General features: G+C 34.9%; 1 protein-coding gene and 2 long non-coding RNA genes across 4 annotated transcripts in view; 2 read left to right on the plus strand and 1 right to left on the minus strand.

The window, feature by feature from the left end:
• On the minus strand, positions 1-13,280 carry LOC141377151 (uncharacterized). The gene is made up of 3 exons (XR_012389201.1): positions 13,145-13,280; positions 11,590-11,683; positions 1-528 (listed from the first exon to the last, which is right to left on the minus strand). It is a non-coding gene; the product is annotated as an uncharacterized lncRNA (long non-coding RNA).
• LOC141377149 (uncharacterized) lies at positions 412-11,342 on the plus strand. The gene is made up of 3 exons (XR_012389199.1): positions 412-459; positions 670-725; positions 7,840-11,342. It is a non-coding gene; the product is annotated as an uncharacterized lncRNA (long non-coding RNA).
• The window catches only part of zgc:100846, a 16,592-nt gene continuing 6,000 nt past the window's right edge, over positions 13,215-23,806 (plus strand). Inside the window, exons 1-7 of one of the 2 annotated variants that reach the window (XR_012388522.1) lie at positions 13,215-13,325; positions 13,843-14,395; positions 14,477-14,572; positions 16,939-17,003; positions 17,101-17,173; positions 17,251-17,367; positions 20,827-21,062. Coding sequence is in view for 1 of the 2 variants with exons in the window: in NM_205603.1 (NP_991166.1) it covers positions 13,949-14,395; positions 14,477-14,572; positions 16,939-17,003; positions 17,101-17,173; positions 17,251-17,367; positions 20,827-21,062 (1,034 nt within the window). In the remaining variant the exon portion in view is untranslated. 2 annotated transcript variants of the gene reach the window in all.

Here is a 23,806-nt window from a genome sequence, read left to right on the forward strand (position 1 = left end):
AAGATGGCAATTGAAAATATATTTTGATGCTACACATTCAAAATGATCAATAAAAAATTTATATCTGCTGTGTTTTTAGAATTAAGGAATCAAACTAATAACTTTTATTACATTTAATTGTACATTTTTAACCTTTTTTTCTCTCTCTTTTTTTATTACTATTTGTATTATTATTATTTTTTTTACAAATGTACTATAACTGGTGAATCCATTGCATACAAAGCGTCATCTCACTTGCATGTCTCCAACTACTTTAAAAAAAAAACAGTTTTTAACTTAAAGAGTTTCTGGTTGAAGTCTTTACTCTGTTAAAATGGGGAATACTATTTCACCAGCTGTTTGAGAGCGCTCTTTATTTATAGCTCACATTTAAGCTGAGCTTTTAAATACACCGTGTACGCTACAGTCTCTGGGATCATAGTGTCCTGGATCAACCACTGTCTGGCCAACAGTGAAAGGGTAGATCTGTCTCTATTCTCTCTCAGCCATTCAAACAAGGATTTTTGGCACCTCACAGGCTCACAGCAACTGAAAAAGAAATCCAAGCATTAGTTGATAAAAAAGGAATAAATAATTTTGATGACAAATAATCATTTACATTATGTAACATTCAATTACTGTACATATTTACCGTCATGATTGAATATTGGATGGGATATATTTTTGCAGGAATTCTAAGGAACTTGCGGGGCTTTATGCAGAGCAGCTCAGTATACTGCTGCAAGGTGTGTACATGCATTTAGACTCAAATCTTTCTCCTCCTGTAATTGCAATAAGCTTTGTGTTGTGTTACCATCCTTCAGAAACAATCTTATTTTTTAAATTTGGCAAATTTTCTCCTGAAAAGTTAATTGCCGTTTTTACACAGCTTGTGTGAAGCCCATCATTGCTTCCTCTGTACTACAGCGTAAAATAAACATGAATAGTCATCTTTACATCTCATGTAATCACTCTATCCATGTTTCAAACGGAAATATGTCAATAAACTAGCTCGTTAGCTAAATGTCATGTAGCAATATACATTCATTCAACATTCACAGTTTGTAAGTTCACCTCACTCTAGAGAAGTCTATATGTTCATTATATCTTACATGACCTGTTGATGTCTGTTTGATATAAATAACTTGAATTACTTTATGAAATCCACCATTTAAATTCATATACTGTATTTCAACAACAAATTGAAGAAATGTCAGATTTAAAAAATAATTATTATTATTTTTAAATAATTAATTAAATTATTATTAATAAATTATTATTAAAATTAAATATAAAATTATTAGATTTAGACGCATACGTAAAATTAGATTTTGATGAGCATTTTACATGTTTGTGTACATTTTTATGACTGTGGATTATTAAGTCTAAAAATAAATATCAATTTTAATGTAATGATATGAATATATTCTCACGTAGTTCACGATGTTTAAAAATAACCGATACAGAAACAGAGAAAATCAAATCGTAAAGCTTGTGTAAAATCTGAATTAATAATGTTTATTTTACTAGTACACATTGTTATTTTTTGGTGAATAATTAATCCAGAGCCCTTAACTCCTTAATTTGAGAATCAACTTAATCGACTGGAAAAAGTTTATTTTTGTCATCTTCGATTAACGTCTGACCATTTGCTTCAGAGTTTGAATTGGTGGTACTTGTCAATTGCATCAGTTTGATGGCTTCAACCACAATATTCTTAACCACACCCGTTTGCTATGAGGGAAAGATGCATAAAAAGAAAGTCCTTTATTCTGGTTTTGGAAGTATATCAACATACTAAAATAAAAGTCTCAGAAATTTCCGGTTCATGTGAACTTTAATCAACATTAGCTCATTCTGAAAACCATATATATATATATATATATATATATATATATATATATATATATATATATATATATATATATATATAGCTGAAGTCAGAATTATTAGCCCCGTTTTGATTTTTTTTTTCTTTTTTAAATATTTCCCAAATGATTTTTAACAGAGCAAGGAAATTTTTACAGTATGTCTGATAATATTTTTTCTTCTGGAGAAAGTATTATTTGTTTTAATTCGGATAGAATGAAAGCTGTTATTAATTTTTTAAAAACCATTATTGGGACAAAATTATTAGCCCCTTTAAAGCTATTTTTTTTTTATCGATAATCTACAGGGCAAACCATCGTTATACAATAACTTGTCTAATTACCCTAACCTGCCTAGTTGACCTAGTAAAGCCTAGTAAAGCCTTTAAATGTCACTTTAAGCTGTATAGAAGTGTCTTGAAAAATATCAAGTAAAATATTATTTACTGTCATCATGGCAAAGATAAAATAAATTAGTTTTTAGAAAGACGTTTTTAAAACTATTAGAAATGTTTCTTAGAAATGTGCTAAAACAATCTTCCCTCCATTAAACAGAAATTGGGGGAAAAAATAAACAGGGGCACTAATAATTCAGGGGGGATAATAATTCTGACTTCAACTGTATATATATATATATATATATATATATATATATATAGCCAGGATCAATCAGTGCTTTTGAAAACATTATTGGTTGGGTTTTGGGAAAGAGGAGGGTGGGTCAGTCGATCGATCAGTCAGTCAGTCAGTCATCAAGTCAGTCAGTCGATAGCGGCCTCTGGTGGATTTTTGTGAGAACAACAGGCGCAAAGTTTGAGATCTGAAAAAGCATAGACAGCGACCTCTGGTGGATTAGTGATAACAAAAACTGCAAAAAAATGTACCTCCTGGTTTTGACTTTAATTGATTTTTTTTATGTTTCAGCTATGTTTCAGTTTTATGTTTTTTTATGTTTAATGCTAATAAATGACCGGCAAACCTCAACTAGTGAAAAGTTTGAAAGCTATAAGAAAAAAATGAATATCATTCTCTTTACTGATTGCAATAGTGAAGTCCCATTTTATTTGATGGTCAACAACTACCACATGCAAAATATGAGGCAGCTGACTTGATGCCCTACAGGCAGTTTTTGAGCAAGAAGCCACCTCACTCAAAACTGGATTTAGACAGACTTTACAATTTACTCAAAGCAGAGAGAGCTTTGGTGAAAAATAAGTGGAAACTTCTCTTAAGAAATTAAATGATAAATGCAATAAAGTTTGTCAAAAATGTATGGTTACTCACAAAATGACAACCAAGCGCAGCTTTCAGACACTATCCTTATTTCTGAAGCTGAAATGTCAGGAAAGGAAGGTAGGATGGTAGGATATCAAAGGCAGATAAGGATAAATTATTGGCTGCCTTCAAAAATTGATCATATGAAGGTGTTTCAGAGATGAAGTGAGGCTAGATTAGGATTTGGACGTGCCTTGATGCCTTTAGAGAAAGCCAACAGCATAAACTCTAAAAATCCTCACATCCCATCATGTGGATGCCAATCATCAAAACCTTTACGGTAAGCAGCACACATCTGAAGTGGATTAAGCAACAGAATTTATTACCTTACATTTCACTTTATCAGGCTAGTAGCATCATCATGAACAGCATGAACATCATCAACCAAAAGTGTTAAATCCTTATACTGGCTAACATTAGTAAGGGTGCCAATTAGTAATGCCTCAGTTTTGGAATTGTTTAAGGAAGTTTTGATTTATCCATATTTAATTTCTTAAAGACAGGCAGATAAAGCTGATGTAGCTGTGTTAAGATTGGGGCAAACACTAACATACAGTAGATTTGAGTGTCATCAGCATAGCAGTGGTACTCCAAGCCATATTTACTTATAATCTGGCTAAGAGGCAACATATAAATACTAAACAACAGTGGACCAAGGGCAGACCCCTGAGGAACACCCTGATGCAACGGAACAGTCCGAGATCCATGAGCACCCAAACAGACAAACTGGGAGCCGTCAGCAAGATAAGAGACAAAGTTAATTACTGTACCAGACAAATCAAAAGCAGCAATGAGATCTAACAAAATGAGATATTATGTTATGTTATGTCATGTAATGTTATGTTTTTTAATGTTAAAGTAATTGGATTCCCTATAGTTTACAGTGCAGCTTCAAAACTAAGGTATGCACCATACACAAACACTAGATATTGTTCCATCCAAACTTGCAAGTTAAACTTATGCACAAAACTGTAATAGGGCATAAAACCTATGTAAAGAAAGCACCGTGAAAGTGTAAGGAGAAGCCACCGAGACTAAGGTTGTCAAAAGTATCGAGTTCGGTGCAAGTTGGTACTGAAATTTTAAAAACGTCCATTTCCCGCTAACATTAGAGTGCTGTTGAGTTCCTAAACACCACTGACCATTGTGTTCGTGTGCTTAACTATTCTTCACCGCTGTTCACTTAGGGGAAACACAAATACAGGAAGATCAGTCGTAAAGATCAGTTGATCCATCAGTGGATCACTCGTATGTCAACTCACAGACAGACCAGTTGATCGACCGCTCCAGTGTCCCTGTATCTGTGTTTCCACCTGGTGAACAGCAATAAACCGATAACCTTCACGCCCAATCTCAGTCTTCTCTGTTGAGCATGTTAATACAAGGGCCAATCAGTGGTGTTTAAGAACGTGCTCAACGGTGCTCAAATGTTAGTGGGAAATGAAGTTTAAAAAATTTGGTACTGACTGGTAACTAACTTTATACTTTTAACAACCCTACTGTGGCCGTTTTTTTCTTACAGTAAATAATAAATTACTTGCGCCTCAGAAGATGAAGTCAAAATTCAATGAGCACATGGTGGCTTTTTTAAGCATGAGACTGCTCTTTTGGATGCTCAATACAGTTCTGGGAGGTAATAATACTGAACTACTCTGAAGAGTGATTTTGGAGACTTTAGAATGATCAAGACATTTTAGATGGTTTACATGTGGTCGGTCCACTGGTTTGCTGAGTAATTGCACCCATATTTGTTATCTCAGGATCTGTTAAAACAAAATCATATGACTTTTTTGGATGAGCAGGTTGGAAAATTATAATTGAGCGTTGATTATGAGCGTGTTTCCATCATAGTTTATGCACATGTTTTTATCATTTCATAAATTACATTATGAACACAGGGATTAAACTGTATTGGGCATGGGCCGGTATAAGATTCTGATGGTATGATAACCTTGGATAAAAATATCATGCTTTCATGGTATTGCGATTACTGCTCTAAATATATTTTTAAATGTCTGGGTAAAAAAAAAAAACACATTTTTTAACACAAAATATTTTATTTTGAGAAAAATGTATAATTTTATTTTGGAGCAGTAAACATGTCAGGCAAAATAATTCGAATTAATCATTGAATTCTGCTGTCTTTATTTGTTTCAAAAACACATATTTCTTTACATTTTAAAATGGCATCTTTGTATATTTTTTCTGCTGGAGATTCTGTTTTTCTAAAAAACAAACAAACAAAAATCTTACATATCCTTTAGGAACGTTATAGCAGAAATATTTGGGCAGTTTTAAAACCTTGACTTTCCCAAACCACGGTATAACTTGAAAACGGTTATCATGGTTACCCATGCCTAGTGCTACCTCAGAAGCCCTTTGTGCTTTGGTACTGTAATAAAACTTGGAACCAAAAGGACTGATCGTTCCACCAGATCCGTAACAAAAGGATGTTTGCCATTACTTTTCAAAACTGTTATGGACAGATATCTATTCACAAAAGCCTGAAATGAGATCCCACAACATCCAAAGACAAGACCAACAATGAGACTTAAAAAAAAATTATAATAAATGATCACATGCTCGTCATTTAATGGTCAATCATGGTAGCTACTGAGATATTAGCCTGATTCTCTTTATTTTGTGTGTTTGGTGATTGTTTGTACTGTTCTTGTGTGTTGGATAAGATGTTAACGGTGTTTGTATGTTTTTATGTTCTGCAGAACAGGAACCTGCTAAAAAACAGCATTCATGCTAAGTCATGCGCAATTATTTTAGAATCTATTCCTGTTTAAAAAAATAAAAGGGTGGCAGCACGGTGGCACAGTGGGTAGGGTTGTCACACGCAGCAAGAAGGTCGCTGGTTCGACCATTGGCTGATTCTCTTCATGTTTGCGTGGGTTTCCTCCAGGTGCTCCGTTTTCCCCCACAAGTCCAAAGACATGGCACAGGTGAATTGGATGAGCTAAATTGTCTGTAGTGTATGTGTGTGTGAATGGGATTGTATGGGTGTTTCCCAATGATGGGTTGCAGCTAGAAGAGCATCTGCTGCGTTAAACATATGCTGGATAAGTTGGCGGTTCATTCCACTGTGGCGATTCCAGATTAATAAAGGGACCAAGCCAACAAGAAAATGCATGACTGAATGAATGAATGAATAAACAGATAAATAAAGTTGATCAGATAAAAAGATTATCCTACTTACATTTTCTGTGATTTTCAAAATGTATGCACATCTTGGCTTTACTACTAAACATTTTTTATGCGATATTTCCAATATGCACATAAAATAGGTTGATGGAGACATAGCTACTGCCCTTTAACAAGATGTTAACAAACCTAAAACCTCCATCAGATCAGCTACTATCAACAACAAATGAACTCCAAGTCTCTCTGAAGCATTATTTGACTAAATCCATTTGGCTGCTCTACATGCTGTGTCACCAAGAGAATAAAATATAGATCTTCTCTTTATCCGTAAACCTCATAATCATGCCTTTGTTAATGGTTATATCCATTTTACCATTAGCCGAGTAATGCAGTCAAATTTCCAACCTACCAAATGTACTAGTATAGTATTCATTCATTCATTTTCTTGTCGGCTTAGTCCCTTTATTAATCTGGGGTCACCACAGCGGAATGAACCGCCAACTCATCCAGCACGTTTTTTACACAGCAGATGCCCTACCAGCCGCAACCCATCTCTGGGAAACATCCACACACTCATACACTACGGACAATTTAGCCTACCCAATTCACAAGTACCGCATGTCTTTGGACTGTGGGGGAAACTGGAGCACACCTACGCGAACGCAGGGAGAACATGCAAACTCCACACAGAAACGCCAACTAAGCCGAGGTTCGAACCAGCGACCCAGCGACCTTTTTGCTGTGAGGTGACAGCACTACCTACTGCGCCACTGCTTCGCCGTAATAGTATAGTATAAAAAAATAACAATATAAGAGAACAAACAGGGCTTTCTTACTCATATTTCACTCTAGAACACGTTTGGTGATTCTTGAGATTAATCATACTGCTAGGTGAGTCTAAGCTTGAAAAAGTTTGGGAACCCCTGCTGTGAACAGTCCCAGTTCAGCCGTTATTTCAACAAGCTTTTCCTTTACCTGCTCTGCTCCCAGACAAAGCTCCGGGGAGGCTGTCCCTGCAGTTAGTGTACTGTAAATCACTTCAGATAAAAAGCATCTGCTAAATGACGTGTAATCAATATTTCCACAAGGTCCTGATTCTGAGCAAAAAAAAAAACGCTCGGCTGAAACTTCTAAAATCTTCCCCCTCAGGATTAACGTCATAGGAAAATGGATGTTGGGTAATGATTACCAAGATGGGGTTCATCTCCCCCACATATTTCACTATGACTGATAGTGAAGGAGGATGAGTTTAGACTAAAGGCTTGCCTATCTGCCTGCCAAATAAGCTAAAGAAGAAACAAAAGGGAACAACATGTCACCAGCTGAACTCCTGTCATAAATCTTTGAGCAACTGTCATATTTTAAAGTGGCTTCGTGTTACACCAGCACACAACACAGCCATCCCCTGTGGCTTTACTTGCCAGGTTTGTCCTTCTGTTCTCACTTCGGCCGCTCGATTTGAGCTTCGGCATGCTAACATGATGTTGCGTATGTGATCTTTTCAGACCCATGGCATTAGCTGGACGCTTTCAGAGATAATAAGTCATTACCCTTATACTCTGTGCAGGCTGGGGTGAGCAGGCGCAGTGCATCTCCACTCTTCCACACCACAGAATGATGGGATGAGAAACAGGGTGGAGGGAAATCACTCTGACAGATGTAATGACTCTGTAAAGAGCAGACATGACAACTGCTAATCAGCACAGCGAGCCCTAATCAGTGAAGAGAGCGTATGAGCATGGAGGTTGCATACTGTATACACACATATAGACTCATCAAAACTCACTCTTAATCAGCCTCTCATCACTCTAATACCAAAGCCGCACACTCGGTGAACTGCAAGTAATCCGTTGCTATATTTCTAACACATAATGGAGCTAAGCAAATCAAGCAGAAGGCAAGAGCTCTAACAAAAGCCTGCACAAATGATTTTCCTCCCATGCCGTCTCGTAACCTGGCCTTTGGATGCATGGATACGGTTGCTAGGCGCCGCCTAAAAGTGTCGCTAACGCTGCTTCGTGCTATTGTTGCTATGGCAACCTGAAATGCCTCTGTCTCTCTTGCTTGCTGCCATCACAATAAGTCAACGAGGTTTGTGGGATTGTAATGGAAAGCAGAGAGAACAATATATATCATCCAACAACAGTGGTTCGAGGTGCTGAGGGTCAAGTGGTGTATTTAACCACAAAATTGAGATCACTGAGACAGTTCAGCAAGGGTGAATGGTGTGTATTACATACTGAGAGGCAGAAGGATGATGTGCCAATCAGAAGGTTAAGAGCGAGGATGACCAAGAGTGACCACAAGAGACATTTCATCAGTGCTTTGGGGTATTGAACAACTAGTGCTCACATTAACAGCGTTTTTTACTTGGCCTGTGTAAAATATCTGGAAATGAATTCTTTACATTCAATTTTCTTATCTGTATGAATGTTAATCTAATGTTAAACTAATCAAAATAGTTAGATAGATTACTTTCTTAGTGATGTGTGGATTACTTGAAAACGGTAGTAATTACAAATTACACACTATCAGAAAATAAGGTTTACAACTGCTATCAGTGGGATGGTACCTGTACTTTAAAATACATACACTTTATACAAATTTGTAAATATAGAAAAATATAGGCCCCTGAGATACAAATACTGTAATTACGTTTTAAAAAAGGTCTCACTCCAGCAGTAAAGTAACAAATTACAAAACCTCAAACTACTTGAGAAGTTTTTCTCAGAAATTGTAATTCATAAGGTAGTTTGAGTACATTTTAGTACTCATTACTTTTGCTACACTACTTTCCATCAACCTGTCCTGCAGTCATTACTTTACTTTTTCCTGTCTATGGGGATTTATAAAAATTTGTCCTGTGATTCCTGTCCAATCAAATCGCACATAGAAAGTAAATCGCATCATAATGAACTACCTCAAAACATGGGCGATTTATAATTGCAGCAAACTGTTTGGAAGCATTAAAAGTGTCCAAGAAGATGCCCAAAACACGCATTGACCCAGAGACTGTTTAGATGCATGTCACTGATAAGAAGATGACAGATGTTTTCCTGCATGATGACCGAACAAGACGCCAACATAATGTCAGATTGACATTGTCCACCAACGTCAAGTGGATGTTGCATTTTGTTTGGAAATAAAAATTGGGTTGACAACAGAACCCAACATCAAGCCGCCATCAATGTCCAACGGCAAACCTAAAATCAACCAAATATCAACGTATAATGATGTTACAGCTTGACGTTGTGTGGACGTTACCACTATGATGTCTATCAGATGTTGGGTTTTAATTGCCATGTCTGACGAATAAATGTCAGTATTTGACATTGGTTTAAGATGTAACACAACCTAAAATCAACCAAATATCAACGTCATTTGACGTAGTTACTGAACATCAAAACATTGCGAATATACAAATCATTTGACACATTGTAGTTTTTTTTTAAGAAAGAAAAATTAAAAAGAGAAAAAGGACATCATTTAATGTCATTATGTGAATAATTTGTAAACATGTAAATTAAACAAGTAACCTTAATCTGATTATGAGAATTTTAGTACATAATCAAATTACAGCAAAGTATTACACTTAATCACAAACTACAGTGTCTACTACACAGATCTTATATTTGTGCATGTTTAGTAATTTTGGCATCCAAATTAATTTTTAAAAATACAACCTGCTACGCTAGTGGCCTGTTGCATAACAATGCATCGAATAAGTAGTTTGAGAAACTTTATATACCCTAAATCAGGGGTGCTCAATCCTGTTCCTGGAGATCTACCTTCCTGCAGATTTCAGTTGCTACCCATATCAAACACACCTGAACCAATTAATTAGGACCTGAACACCACATGATAATTACAGGCAGGTGTGTTTGATATGGATAGCAACTGAAATCTGCAGGAAGGTAGATCTCCAGGAACAGGATTGAGCACCCCTGCCCTAAATCAATGGTCCTAAACTCAATTCCTGGAGAGCATAAGCTCTGCATTGTTTAGCTCCAACCATCTCCAACTCACACCTGCTTAATAGTCTCTAGTAGTCTTGAACAGCTTGATTAGTTGGATCAGTTTTGTTTGATTAGGGTTGGAGCAAAACTGTGAAGAGCTGTGGTCCTCCAAAATTTGAGTTTGAGACCTATGCCCTAAATGCTGAATGATTATGGCAGGGGTGTCCAAACTCAGTCCTGGAGGGCCGGTGTCTGCAAAGTTTCGTTCCAACCCCAATTAGACACACCTGGGCTTGCTATTCAAGCCCTTACAAAGCTTTCTAGAAACATCCATGCAGGTGTGTTGAGGTGAAGTTGGAGCTAAAATCTGCAGGAAACTGGCTTTCCAGGACCAAGTTTGGGCACACCGGGATTATGTTGTTCTTGCACATTGACAAGCAAGATAAATGGATATTTTCCAAATATTCATATATATTTGTTCTCACCTTATCAATTTAGTCTGCTACAGTACAGTAACCTTCCACGGTACAATGACAGTATAATACATTAGTATATTGATAATCTGTTTCAATCTGAGTTACTGCATTTATGCACCCTAAAAATTTTAATGCAGTTTAATTTTTATGTAGTCTTAGTGTTCTGACACCTTTCAGCTGGAAGCGTCTTTATACCTGCAGTGAGTTATTCACAAGCTGCTTGTGCAGGTGTTAAACTTAATAAAGACGGTCGTCGCTGGCAAACCATGGGAGGTATTTTCAGGTTTGTTTCAAAGGAAAATCCACTTCATATAGCACTCTTTTTGCTCCACATGCTGTAATAAAGTATGTACCTTGAAAGGGAGTCAGAAAGTGATGCAAACGAGGACTATGCATGGCTACGAACCCATTCATTTTGCTATCCAGTTTGTAAATGGGACCACACACTACAGCATCAAATTTATCCCACATAAAAAAGTAAAAGAAATATGTTCAGAATTCAGCTTAAATCTAGCTCCCTCTGGGAAATGGGTTGGTTGGTTTTGACAGATGACAGAAAAAACAGATAACGTTATGTGACACATGATCCTCATGTTGTTATCTTCCACCGCTCCACGACAGACAAAGATTCATCAGTGAAAAAAAAAATAATAATGCTTCTTGAGCACAGCAGAAAAAGAGTTTGAAGTGTGGAATTAAAGGAACACCACTTTATTTTTGGGAATGGCTCATATAATAAGTCCCCTGTTGTTAAATCATTGTTTCTATTCAGTTTACATCCAGGTCTGGTGGGACCACTTTGAGTTTATTAAATCAAATAAGACCAGGGGAGTCCAAACTCGGTCCTGGAGGGCCAATGTCCTGCAAATTTTAGCTCAAACTTGCCTGAACACACCTGCAAGAATGATTCTAGAAGGTCTAGTAAAGCTGCGGTGCGGTCACACTAGAATTTGTGTGTGGGAAATTCTGTCGTACGGCTCTGCGAAAAGATATATTAGACATTAAAAAAGCGAGTGATTGCTCCATGTTTTAAATTTATGTCCAGAGAGGTCATGTTTTGAATCTCGATTGGTCTCACAAAGTCAAGTGATGCGATTTCTCAGGTCAGAGTTCACCAAGCTTGAACTTTGCACCACAGCAACCTGCGAAACTTGACCCTGCGATTCCGGTCTGACACATTCGCGTGCGTATGAATGGTATTCTATGGGAGGAAAAGCCCAGTGTGACTGCAGCTTAAGAGCTTGATTAGCTAGCCCAGGTGTGTTTGATTTGGGTTGAAACCAAAACCAAGACCAAGTTTGAATACCCATGGAATAGACCATTGTTTTAAAATGACCAAATAGTTAATTTCCCTATATATTAAAACTGGACATACCTATAAATACACCAAGTACTAAGACTTACGGAAAATTATGTAGCATTTTTCTAGTTTTTTTGCTCATTCTGGCAAAACAATCAAGGAACTTTGTTGTAGCAAGCAGAAACAATGCTATTATGCAGAGCCTAAAAAATTAAATTGGTACAATTGATTTTTTATTTCTATACTGCTTTTTACAATGTAGATTGCCAAATCAACCTAACATAAATCGATAATAAAAAGAGTTACAGCCAAAATATTTTACATTGTGCAATATTCCAGAATATCAGGCAGGCAGGTATTGTAGAATGCAGTTGTAGTTTTAGTAAATTGAAACTACTTCAGCTCAGTTGTGTATAAATGTCACCAATGAAGTTCAATTCAGTTTTGTTTTGATCAGTGCAAATGACACTGTTGAAGGCCGACCAACCGGAAACAAGCCAGTGGCAGGAACAAACTTCATCGTTTGACGAAAGTAAAGGAAAAAACCTTAAAGCAGAACCAAAAAAGTAGCCAACTAGGTAACTAGCTAACAGCACTGCATAATATCATTGCGCTTGCTGCAGCCAAGATTAAGCAAAGTTCATTGATTATTATGACAGATTAAGAGTAGAGCTAGTTCCTTGACACATCGACCAAGAAAACAGCTTTTAATTTTTATTGGCCTTAGTACATGACTACAGAATATTTAAGCTCTAAATGAGAAAATAAACGAAACCTTTTTTTTAATTTCTGAATGAGATGCTTATGGTTTAATCTGGCTGAATGCTTAGCTAAACAAAAGTGATCCTGCCAGACCCGTAATTTGGCTGAATAGATTCATAAATGTTAAAACCCAAAAGCTTAGCTCTAGAGGACTTGCAAAATTAGCCTATTTCCAAAAAAAGTGCTTCTTTATTATACTGAAAATATTATGCTGTAACGTTAATTAGTGCATTACTAAACTAGCTGTAGCCCAGTGCTAGGGGATGGTAAACAAACAAACAAGATATCATAATAAAAACCGCAGTTCAATACTATAATGCAATAGTGTTATCTTCCTCAATACAGCCCACCTTAACGTGAAGGTTTGACAAAACTCACAATGAAATTGAATTTCCTCCTTGGTCTCCCGGTTAGGCTAATAAAACGACTTCTTCACCCGCCGGAGGGCGCTGTTGTTCCCGCTGCTTCAGCAACGCGCTTCTTCGCAGCCTTGTGCCTTATGACAGCAGGCAACCAGGAAAAGGATTGACGAATGTGTTGTTGTTTTGAGCCCAAACGGGTAAGATTATGAATGTGTAGCATAATCGTGAAAAAATGTAAGCTCTTCAAGATTGTGCAGATGTATCTTATAGATGAAAAAAGCCACGTTGTAGCGAATATAGCATTAGCTCGCTGTATGTTCAGAGACACAATCTCTGTGACAGCTAACATATTTTGACACCTCTGACCAATTGTGATGTACAAAAATACTATATTATTGTATAAATAATAATAAATGTTATTTCTAAAAGCCAAAATGTGGCAGGGAAATGAGCAATGCAATTGAATGATGTATTATATCCTGGTTAACATGTCACACTCGATTTATTATCAGAGACATGCAGCTTTGTGACAGTTTGACATATCCTGAGGTAGAAAAGCTTGTGTATTTTTAAAAACAGAAACATACTTTAAAGTCAAAATGTGGGAATGAAATTAGCAATTCAGTTTTATTATTTTTTAGTATTATAGGCTGGTTAACATGTCACGCCACTGTTTTCACTTTCTATCTACTGTATTTTCTCTTCCTCTAACAGATTGCATTGGTGCAATGCAGCAGCAGATGGATGTTGCAATCTGTTTGTCCCCACTGACTTCTGCTTTGTGAGCCTGACGGTCTATAGGTTTGTATAAGCCCCTATCATGTCTTCAGCCTGTCCTCCACAATCTCCAGCCGTGGCCAAGACTGAAGTTCTGGTTGACGACTGTTGTCCTGTTCTGGCTGCGACCTTCGCTTACTGGGACAACATCCTCGGACCTCGTGTCCGGCACATCTGGGCACCGAAAAGCCAAGGGTTGCTGCTGCTCAGTGACGGAGAGGTCACATTTCTGGCCAATCACACGCTGAACGGTGAGATTTTGCGCAGCGCAGAGAGCGGCGCGGTGGATGTCAAGTTCTTCGTCTTGGCTGAAAAGGGAGTCATCATCGTCTCTCTGATATTTGACGGAGAACTCAAGGGTGATAAGAACACTTGCGCGCTGTCAATCATCTTGCCGCAGTCAGAGCTTAGCTTCTACCTGCCTCTGCACGCCGTATGTGTGGAGAGACTCAAACATGTCATCCGCAAGGGACGCATCTGCATGCAGAAGGTCTTTGCTTGGGTATCTTCCACTCCTAATATGGCTGTTTGTTTGGTATATTTGTCTATAATGTTTGTGTTTTTCTTCTAGGGTTACAACATAATCTCTATGTTGTCATCCGAGATTGTTCCTATAATGGAGCTTCTCACTTCTATGAAGAAACACAGTGTGCCAGAGGAGGTTGATGTGAGTGTTTGGACATTGTTGTAATGTGCATGTGCTGTTATGTGTGTTCACCGTGAGAGTTTAGAGTAGATGGAAAATGAGCTGGACTTGTGTTTCCATTCATTCATTTACTCATTTTCCTTTGGTTTAGTCCCTTTATTCATCAGTGGTTGTCACAGCGGAATGAACCAACAACTTTTCCAGCATATGTTTGGCACAGCAGATGCCCTTTCAGCTGCAACTCAGTACTGGGAAACATTCATGCACTTTCATTCACACACACACTATGGCCAGTTTCACCTATAGCGCATGTCTTTGGACTGTGGGGTAAACTGGAGGTAACCCACGCCAACATGGGGAGAATATGCAAACTCAGAAATGCAATCTGGCCCAGCTGGGAGTCGGACGAGCAACCTTCTTGCTGTGAGGTGACAATGCTCACCACTGAGCCACTGTGTTGCCTTGTGTTTCCGTAATTATACTAAAGTTAAATAGAATAATACAAATAAAAACACTAGATATAAATAATAAATAAATGTAATTAATAACACAATGATAAGGATTTTAAATAAATACAATTATTAAACCAATGCCTTTGTTTTGCCAAACAAAGCAGAAATAAAATAATAATACAGTTCTATTCTATTAAATGCTTAATATTTTTCAAAAAATTAATTGCGTTAAAATATATTTTTCATAATATCAACAATGCTGTAAAAGATACTCTCAAAGTTGTAAAAAAAGCTCTCTCTCTCTCTCTCTCTCTCTCTCTCTCTCTCTTTCTCTCTCTCTCTCTCTCTCTCTCTCTCTCTCTCTATATATATATATATATATATATATATATATATATATATATATTAGTTGAAGTCAGAATTATTAAACCACTTGTTTATTTTTATCCCCAATTTCTGTGTAACGGATAGAAGATTTCTTCAACACATTTCTAAACATAATAGTTTTAATAAATAATTTCTAATAACTGATTTATTTTATATTTGCCATGACGACAGTATATAATATTTTACTAAATATTTTTCGAGACACTTCTGTACAGCTTAAAGTGACATTTAAAGACCTTATTAGGTTATTTAGGTTAACTAGGCAGGTTATGGTATTCAGGCAAGATATTGTATAACAGTGGTTTGTTCTGTAGAGAAATCAAGAAAAAATATAGCTTATAGGGGCTAATAATTTTGTCCTTAAAATGTTATCAAATCAATTATCTTAAATGAGAATTCATCAATATAGAATTAAATTTTTTTTTTATTAAATACTCATAAATAATATTGAGCAAGGTGACATGCTGGATCAGTAGTTAACACTGTCGCCTCACAGCAAGAAGATCACTGGTTCGAGTCCCGGCTGGGCTAGTTTGGCCAGTTTGCATGTTCTCCTTATGTTGGAGTGGGTTTTCTCTGGGTGCTCCGGTTTCCCCCACAGTCTAAAGACATGCGCTATAGGTGAATTGAATAAACTAAATGTATGGGTGTGTGTGTGTGTGAGAATGAATGCGTATGGCTGTTTCCCAGTACTGGGTTGTGACCTCTTAAATAGAGACTAAGCCGAAGGAAAATGAATAAATGAATAATACAAATTAAAACAATGGTTATTAACAATAAATAAATGTAATTAATGACACAACGGTAAGAATAAATACAATTATTGAAGCAAATTACTTTGTTTTGCAAGACAAAGCAGAAATGAAATAATAATACAGTACTATTTTATTAAATGCTTAATATTATTTTAATAAAGTGTTAAAATATAATATATCTATCATAATTTCAGTAATGCTGTTAAAAGGTACCCTCAAAGCTGTAAATAAAAAAGTCAATTTTGAAATTAGAAAAAAATTTTTTAAATTCATAGAAGAGATGTATTAAAATATAATGATTTATTATAATGTATTTGACAGTTGAGATAAAAATTGGAATGCGTAAAACAGGATGCGTAAATCAGTTTTTTTTTCCAGAAGATACAATATCTAACCCTCATTTACAATGATGTATGAAATAAAAAAATAAGAAAATTAAAGTACTAGAACATGTTGTTATTATTAATACAATAATAGATCTAAAAAATATTTGTCATGCCATTGACTCTTTAATATTTCTCATAGTAAAGTCTATTTGAATTAATACACATACAAAAAACAGACACATATATAATGTTAAAATATAATGAATCATAATCAATTATCTTTATAATATAAAATTCATCAAAAGACAATTTAAACATTATTTTATTGAATACTCATAAGTAACATTGCGCATCTTGAATAATCAAAAGCATAACCGTTGTCACAACCATTGTCAAAACTGAATGTTTTAAATGTGTTTTTCTCACTTTCACTGAACCACATAACAAAACAATTTCCCTTATTACAGCTAAAGGACACTGTGCTCAACGACGATGATATTGGAGACAGCTGTCATGAAGACTTTTTGCACAAGTAAGACATATTGCATCTTTAGCAGAAGTCAATGATCTGAAATGAGTTTTGTTTTCACTGTTTAGCTCCTGATTTTTATCATCTTTCTCTATTGCAGGGCCATCAGCTCTCATCTTCAGACTTGCGGCTGTTCCATGGTGGTTGGCAGCAATCCTGAGAAAGTCAATAAGGTGCACATTCCTACCCCGACATTCTTAACATTCACACCCGAGTATGTTAAGTAGAATTAACATGTTTTATTTTGTAGATTGTTCTCACGCTGTGCCTCTTCCTCACTCCTGCGGAGAGAAAGTGCTCTAGACTGTGTCATCCAGACGGCTCCTTTAAATATGACACCGGCCTGTTTGTGCAGGGCCTCCTTAAGGTATTCACAGTGTCTATCATGACTACTGAGTGAAAATATTACTAGACAAGGGTGAGGTTGAAAATATACTTGAGTAAAAGTAAAAAAGCATTGATGTAAATTGTACTTAAAGAGTTAATTCACACAAAAGTCATTATTTACTCTCCCTCAAGTGGGACCTTTTGACCTTTATGAGTTTTTTTTTCTGTCGAGCACAGTAATATTTTTAAGAAAGCTGGAAACCGGTGACCATTTACATCCATAGCAGGAACAAATATGGAAGTCATTGGTTACAGCTTTACAGCTTTCTACAAAATACAGTGTATTTGTTGAACAGAAGAAAAAAACTCATATAAGTAACATTTGAAGGGTGAGGAAATGATGACAGAATGTTTATTTTTTGGGTGAAGTATCCCTATAAACTTAAAAAAGTAAATGTAGCCTCACAAAAATAAAAACGAGAGAGAGAATTCTTGTTTCATCATGTTGACTCATTTTCTACAGCAAAGTAAAAGGAATATCCAAGTAATTTATCGTACAAAGGTTTAGTTAAAGCAGGAAACAAACACTACAGAAAAGGTCCAAATCATCTTTAAAGTGCAAACAACAACAATTAAAATGGAGATTAATAAATACATAAATATATATAAATAAATTTATATTAATATTTATATTATATTAATTTATTATAAATAAATAAATAGCCTTTAAAAAATACTCTGTTTTTTTTCATCGATGGATAAGTCGATATTTAATAATAAATTATTACAATATTAAAAATAATTATAATTATAAAGCTGCCACCAGCAATTAAGGGGCCAAGCAATTAACAGCCAGAATGAGTGAAGCAGTCCAGAGGCCAAAAGCAACAAGATTAGTAAGCAGCATCAAAGTGAAACAGTGAGTTTTCATCTTTCATCTTCCGACTCTGCATGCTCTGCTTAATGTCAAGAGACCAATTTTATAAATTTTGGCCAAAGGGTTGAGAAGATATGAGCAAAAAGAAAGCAATTTTTATATCTCCGGACCCCTAGGGGGCAGTGCACCTAAATGCTGCAGATAACCTCAGAACATAGTTGTCATAACACACTAGGTTTGGTGTGAATGCGTCAATGCATTACGGAAATATCACTTCAAGTCCATTTCTGCAAAATATGTTAGATTTGTTCGCAAGTTAAACAAAAACAGTTCATCGAATCAACATGAATTCCATGACTTTTGGTCAGTATGGCCTGAGGTCATGTTATTAAATTTTGGTGAAAATCAGATAAATGGCCTGGGATGAGTTTGATAAAACAGGTTTTGCGAAAAAAAAAAAAAAATCATGACGTAAAATGTTGTCATAGAGTGCGTTTGGTTGTATGGGCTGCCATTGAAATTTGGAAGAAGAATTGGAAGAAGAGTACAATAGGTGCCTCCGCACCTGTGGTGCTTGACCCCTAATAAGCATGGTTTAACGTAACATAACTAAATTAGCATCCCTGTAAAATGTACTTTAGATCCTTTTTTGAATCAAAAGCATAACCATTGTCACAACCATTGTTGAAACTGAATGTTTTAAATGTTTTTTTTTTTTTCACTTTCATTGAATCACATAATAAAATTTCCATCGTTTCTCTCATTCCCTCTTGGTTTACTACCAATTTAAAATAAAATGTGTATTTAGACCCTTTTTGGAGATTTGTAACATTTCATAAAAACATGTTGAAAAATCAAGCAAATATTAGTTGTATTTGAGCAGTGTTAAAGGGATAGTTCACACAAAAATGAAAATTCAGTCATCGTTTACTCTCTCTTCACTTGTTTTAAATGTGTTTGAGTTTCTTAATCCTGTTAAACACAAAAGAAGAATTTTTTGAAGAAAGATGAAAACATGTAACCAATGACTTGCCTAGTATTTGTTTTTCCTACTATGGAAGTCAATGGTTACAGGTTTTCAGCATTCTTCAAGATATCTTTTTTAGTGTTTACAGGAATAAGAATTTATAAATGTTTGGAACCACTTGAGAGTGAGTAAATAGTAAGTAAAATTCATTTTGGGGTGAACTATCCCTTTAACTGTAAATCTAATTCTCATAACTACAACAAACCTTTTATTTGGGCTCAATGTTATGCATTCTGCCAATACACTAAACCAGGGGTGTCCAAACTCAGTCCTGGAATGCCAGTGTACTGTTGAGTTCAGCTTCAACACGTCTACCAGAAAGTTTGTTGTATATCTAATTAGAGCTTGATTATCTGGTTCAGGTTTGGTTAATTAGGGTTGGAGCTAAACTCTCCAGGACACCGAGTTTGGGCACCCCTCAACTAAACAGACAAAATATGGATATATGTATTAATATTATAATACTGCAAGATTGAATATAAACATCTGAAAACATGGCACTTTTTTATACAAAGCTCTAAAATTTGAATGAGGAAGTACAGTTATTAGTAGTTTAAATATTAAAACAAAACCGATGCTTTACTCAAACACATAACAATAAATTACTTAAAACACGTAACAATAAATAATAAATTCAGAGAAACAGCAGATTTACAAATGATCTCTATTTTTTTTTCCATAGCTGTATAACACGGTTATGGTTCTTCACTTCACACACTTCTGATTGCCTATTAATATATTTAAATGGATATAGCTAATGAATATAAACATTTGAAAACATGGCACTTTTTTATACAAAGCTCTAAAATTTGAATGAGGTAGTACAGTTATCAGTAGTTTAAATATTAAAACAAAATCTATGCTTTACTCAAACACGTAACAATAAATTACTCAAACACGTAACAATAAATCATAAATTCAGAGAAACAGCAAATTTCCAAATGGTCTCTATTTTTTTTCCATAGCTGTAACCCAGTTATTGTTCTTCACTTCACACACTTTTGATTGCCTTTTCATCATATTTAAAGGGACTATCATCATTTACTCATCCTTCACAAACCTGTTTGAGTTTATTTCTTTTGATGAAAAATGCTGAAAACCTGTAACCATTGACTTTTCTATGGTGTTTGTTTTTCTATGGAAGTTAATGGTTACAAATTTCAAACATTTTTCTAAATAACTTATTTTGTGTCCAACAGAGGAAAGAAACTAAAAAAGCTTTATAACCACTTGAAGTAGAGTAAATAGTGAGTAATTTTTCAGTTTTGGTTGAACTATCCCTTTAATGTACAAAGGATGGAAGTAATTTTTGTAAATTATAATGGGTAAAAAAAAAAAACTATTTCTTCTTTATAAAAATATGAGTAAAGGTACAAGTAATTGATTTGAATTGCAATTGACTAAAGTTCAAACCCGGCAAAATGATCCTTAAGTACATTAATCAAGTAAAATTACTCAAGTATTTTACACCTCTGCCTGTTTATACAGCATAGTCTGTGATAAATGAGTTGGAATCATAATCATCAAGGACTCCTGGGGATTCCTGGATACTCCAGAGAGTTTTGTAATGAAGTGTGTTCTCTTTTCTGTCCCAGGACTCCACCGGCAGTTTTGTGTTTCCCTACCGGCAGGTGCTCTACTCGCCATATCCCACCACCCACATCGACGTGGACATTAACACAGTGAAGCAGATGCCACCCTGCCACGAGCACACGTATCATCAGCGGCGCTACATGCGTGCGGAGCTCAGTGCCCTCTGGAAGGCGGCCAGCGAGGATGACTTCAGTTCAGACAACCTCATCAATGCCCAGGACTCCTACACACCAGACCTGTACGACCTTTAACCTCTACTTATCTACTGCCGATTGGCTGACTCTTTCTGTCCAGATTACAAGCTCTTGCAGTATTATAGTTAAATACAGAGAATTTTCTAAATATATGAATGAGGCACACTTAGTGGGTTATTAATGCAAAGCAAATGAGTGCTATTTCATTTCAAGGATTTTTATTTGTGATAATAACCTAGTGATTGTACATAAAGTTGATTTATTATATGATTAGTTTATAAGGTCTTAAAGAGATAAGATGTGAAAGAAAGAGGTCATAGAGAGATATAAGATGTATAAACTAGCACAATGTTGAAATGGACTGAGTGGAGTGTGCTGCGACTGACCAATCAGACTCAGGTGTTTCTGAATAAATCAGAGAAGACCTGTTTGTTTAATCGTTTACAGTTAGGTTTAATTACTTCCAATAAATAGGCTGCCCAAACTTTTCCTTATGAAGGGCCAAAATTCAAACTTGATTGAGGGTAGTAGGCAGACCAAAATATACCAAAGTGAAATTAAAGTTGCCATAGTAACTGCCTAATTTAATAATATTTATAAGATTATTAATATTTTATTAATAATAATAACATTATTAATATAAATATATAGATTTTTTAAAATTGAAATAATAATTATATATATTTTACATTTTATAATGGGTTATATGCACACAGACTTTTAATTTTCAGCCAGATAGCCAAAGGGTTTCCGGTGAACTGTCTTTTCATTACAAAATTGTCATGTTTAAGGTCTGATTTCTTTTAAAATGTGTGATATTTCACTGCCTGATAGATATAGGATATAAAGTGGGTGTCAGATCAGACAAGAAGCACTACGTTTAATTTTATATTCCCCCCACCATGTCTTTAAAATATGACAGTTTATTTTACCCCAGTATTTTCAACGGGATTTCTGCGCTAGTCTGTTGCTACTGACTGAGCTAGTGGTTACAATGGTCTTTCATCTTGTTTTACGCTTGAACAACTAAATGAACACTTATATCTATTTAAATGAATGTATTCTAATTGCATCACAACATAGATGCTGTAAAACAACCTTGTGACATTGAAAATACTCACATTAAGCTTTCACCGGAGGTTTATCATTGGCTATAAAACTTTAGCTGTGCATAGAGCCTGTTACTTCTTACAATATAACCATGACCAATCTCAGTTAAAACACAATAGAGTTCAATTTTTTATATATTTATATTAAAAAATAATACATTTTCACTCGATATGAAATATGTCCCAAATGTGTTTTTAACAACGTGCCACATAAATAGTAAAATGAAAACAAAACAAAGGGTTTTCATTACCCTTTAAAATATTTGGGTAATTCACATTTAATTGAACACTTAATTTCAGTATTTTTGTTGCTCAGCAATTAAACAAACAAACTAAATGTTTTTAAAATTATAAATGACGATCTCCGTTTGAGGGATTAATTTGTCCATCTCTTCTCTGAGTGGTTGGCGGGCCAATTCAAAGGCTACCATAAGCGGGACCTAGATTAGGCATCTCTGCTCTACACAAATATACACCTGCCCTGCTACTGTTGCTAGGCAACTGTTTTACTTCAGTACTGAGCCAAAGAAATTGCTTATTTGCTTAGTTTCATTTTGTTAAAAGTTTTGATATTTATTAAACAAAAAAACATATATACAGTAAAGTCAGAATTATTAGCCCTCCCTCCACCTTTTTTTTCTTTTCTTTTAAATATTTCCCAAATGATGTTTAACAGAGCAAGGAAATTTTAACACGTAGGTCTGATAATATATATATATATATATATATATATATATATATATATAAATAAATATATATATATATATATATATATATATATATATATATATATATATATATATATATATATATTTATTTATTTTTTTTTTTTATGAGAAAGTCTTATTTTTTTATTTTGGCTAGAATAAAAGCAGTTTGAATTTTAACACCATTTTAAGGTCAAAATTATTAGCCCTTTTAGGCTACATTTTTTTTGATGGTCTACAGAACAAACCATCGTTATACAATAACTTGCCTAATCACCCTAACCTGCCTTGTTAACCTTATTAACCTAGTTAAGCCTTTAAATGTCATTTTAAGCTGTATAGAAGTGTCTTGAAAAATATCTAGTAAAATATTATTTACTGTCATCACATCTTACTGTCATCTTTACTGGCAAAGATAAAATAAATCAGTTATTAAAACATTTGCCTTTAGAAATGTGTTGAATAAATCCTCTCTCCGTTAAACAGAAATTGGGAAAAATAGGGAAAAAATAAACGGGGGGCTAATAATTCTGACTTCAACTGGATATAATTTTATGTCAAAACTAAATTTTTTAAATGCTTACCTCCATAGTTAACTGTAATTCAATTTAATTAGTTCACTTAATAATATATTGTTTAAAAGATTGGGTTAAGTAAGGCATTTTTTAATATATATTTAAGGGGTTTATTTGTCATTTATGCATTAAATTGCTCAAGAATGACATTAACGATATTTACAGTTTAATAGAAGATTTTAAATAAATGTTGTAAATGAAAGAATCCTCAAAAAAAAGTTTTCAACTAAAATATCAAACTTTTTCAACATACAAATCATTGGATTACATTGATTTCTGAAGGATCACGTGAAACTGCAGTGAAAACTGCAGTGATGATGCTGAAAACTGAGCTGTAATGTTATCACAGATACACATTTTATATGTGTTAAAACACATATTAAAATAAAAAAAATCA

Source organism: Danio rerio, chromosome 13 (genome assembly GCF_049306965.1).
Source record: "Danio rerio strain Tuebingen ecotype United States chromosome 13, GRCz12tu, whole genome shotgun sequence".
In the NCBI taxonomy this organism is placed as follows: domain Eukaryota; kingdom Metazoa; phylum Chordata; class Actinopteri; order Cypriniformes; family Danionidae; genus Danio; species Danio rerio.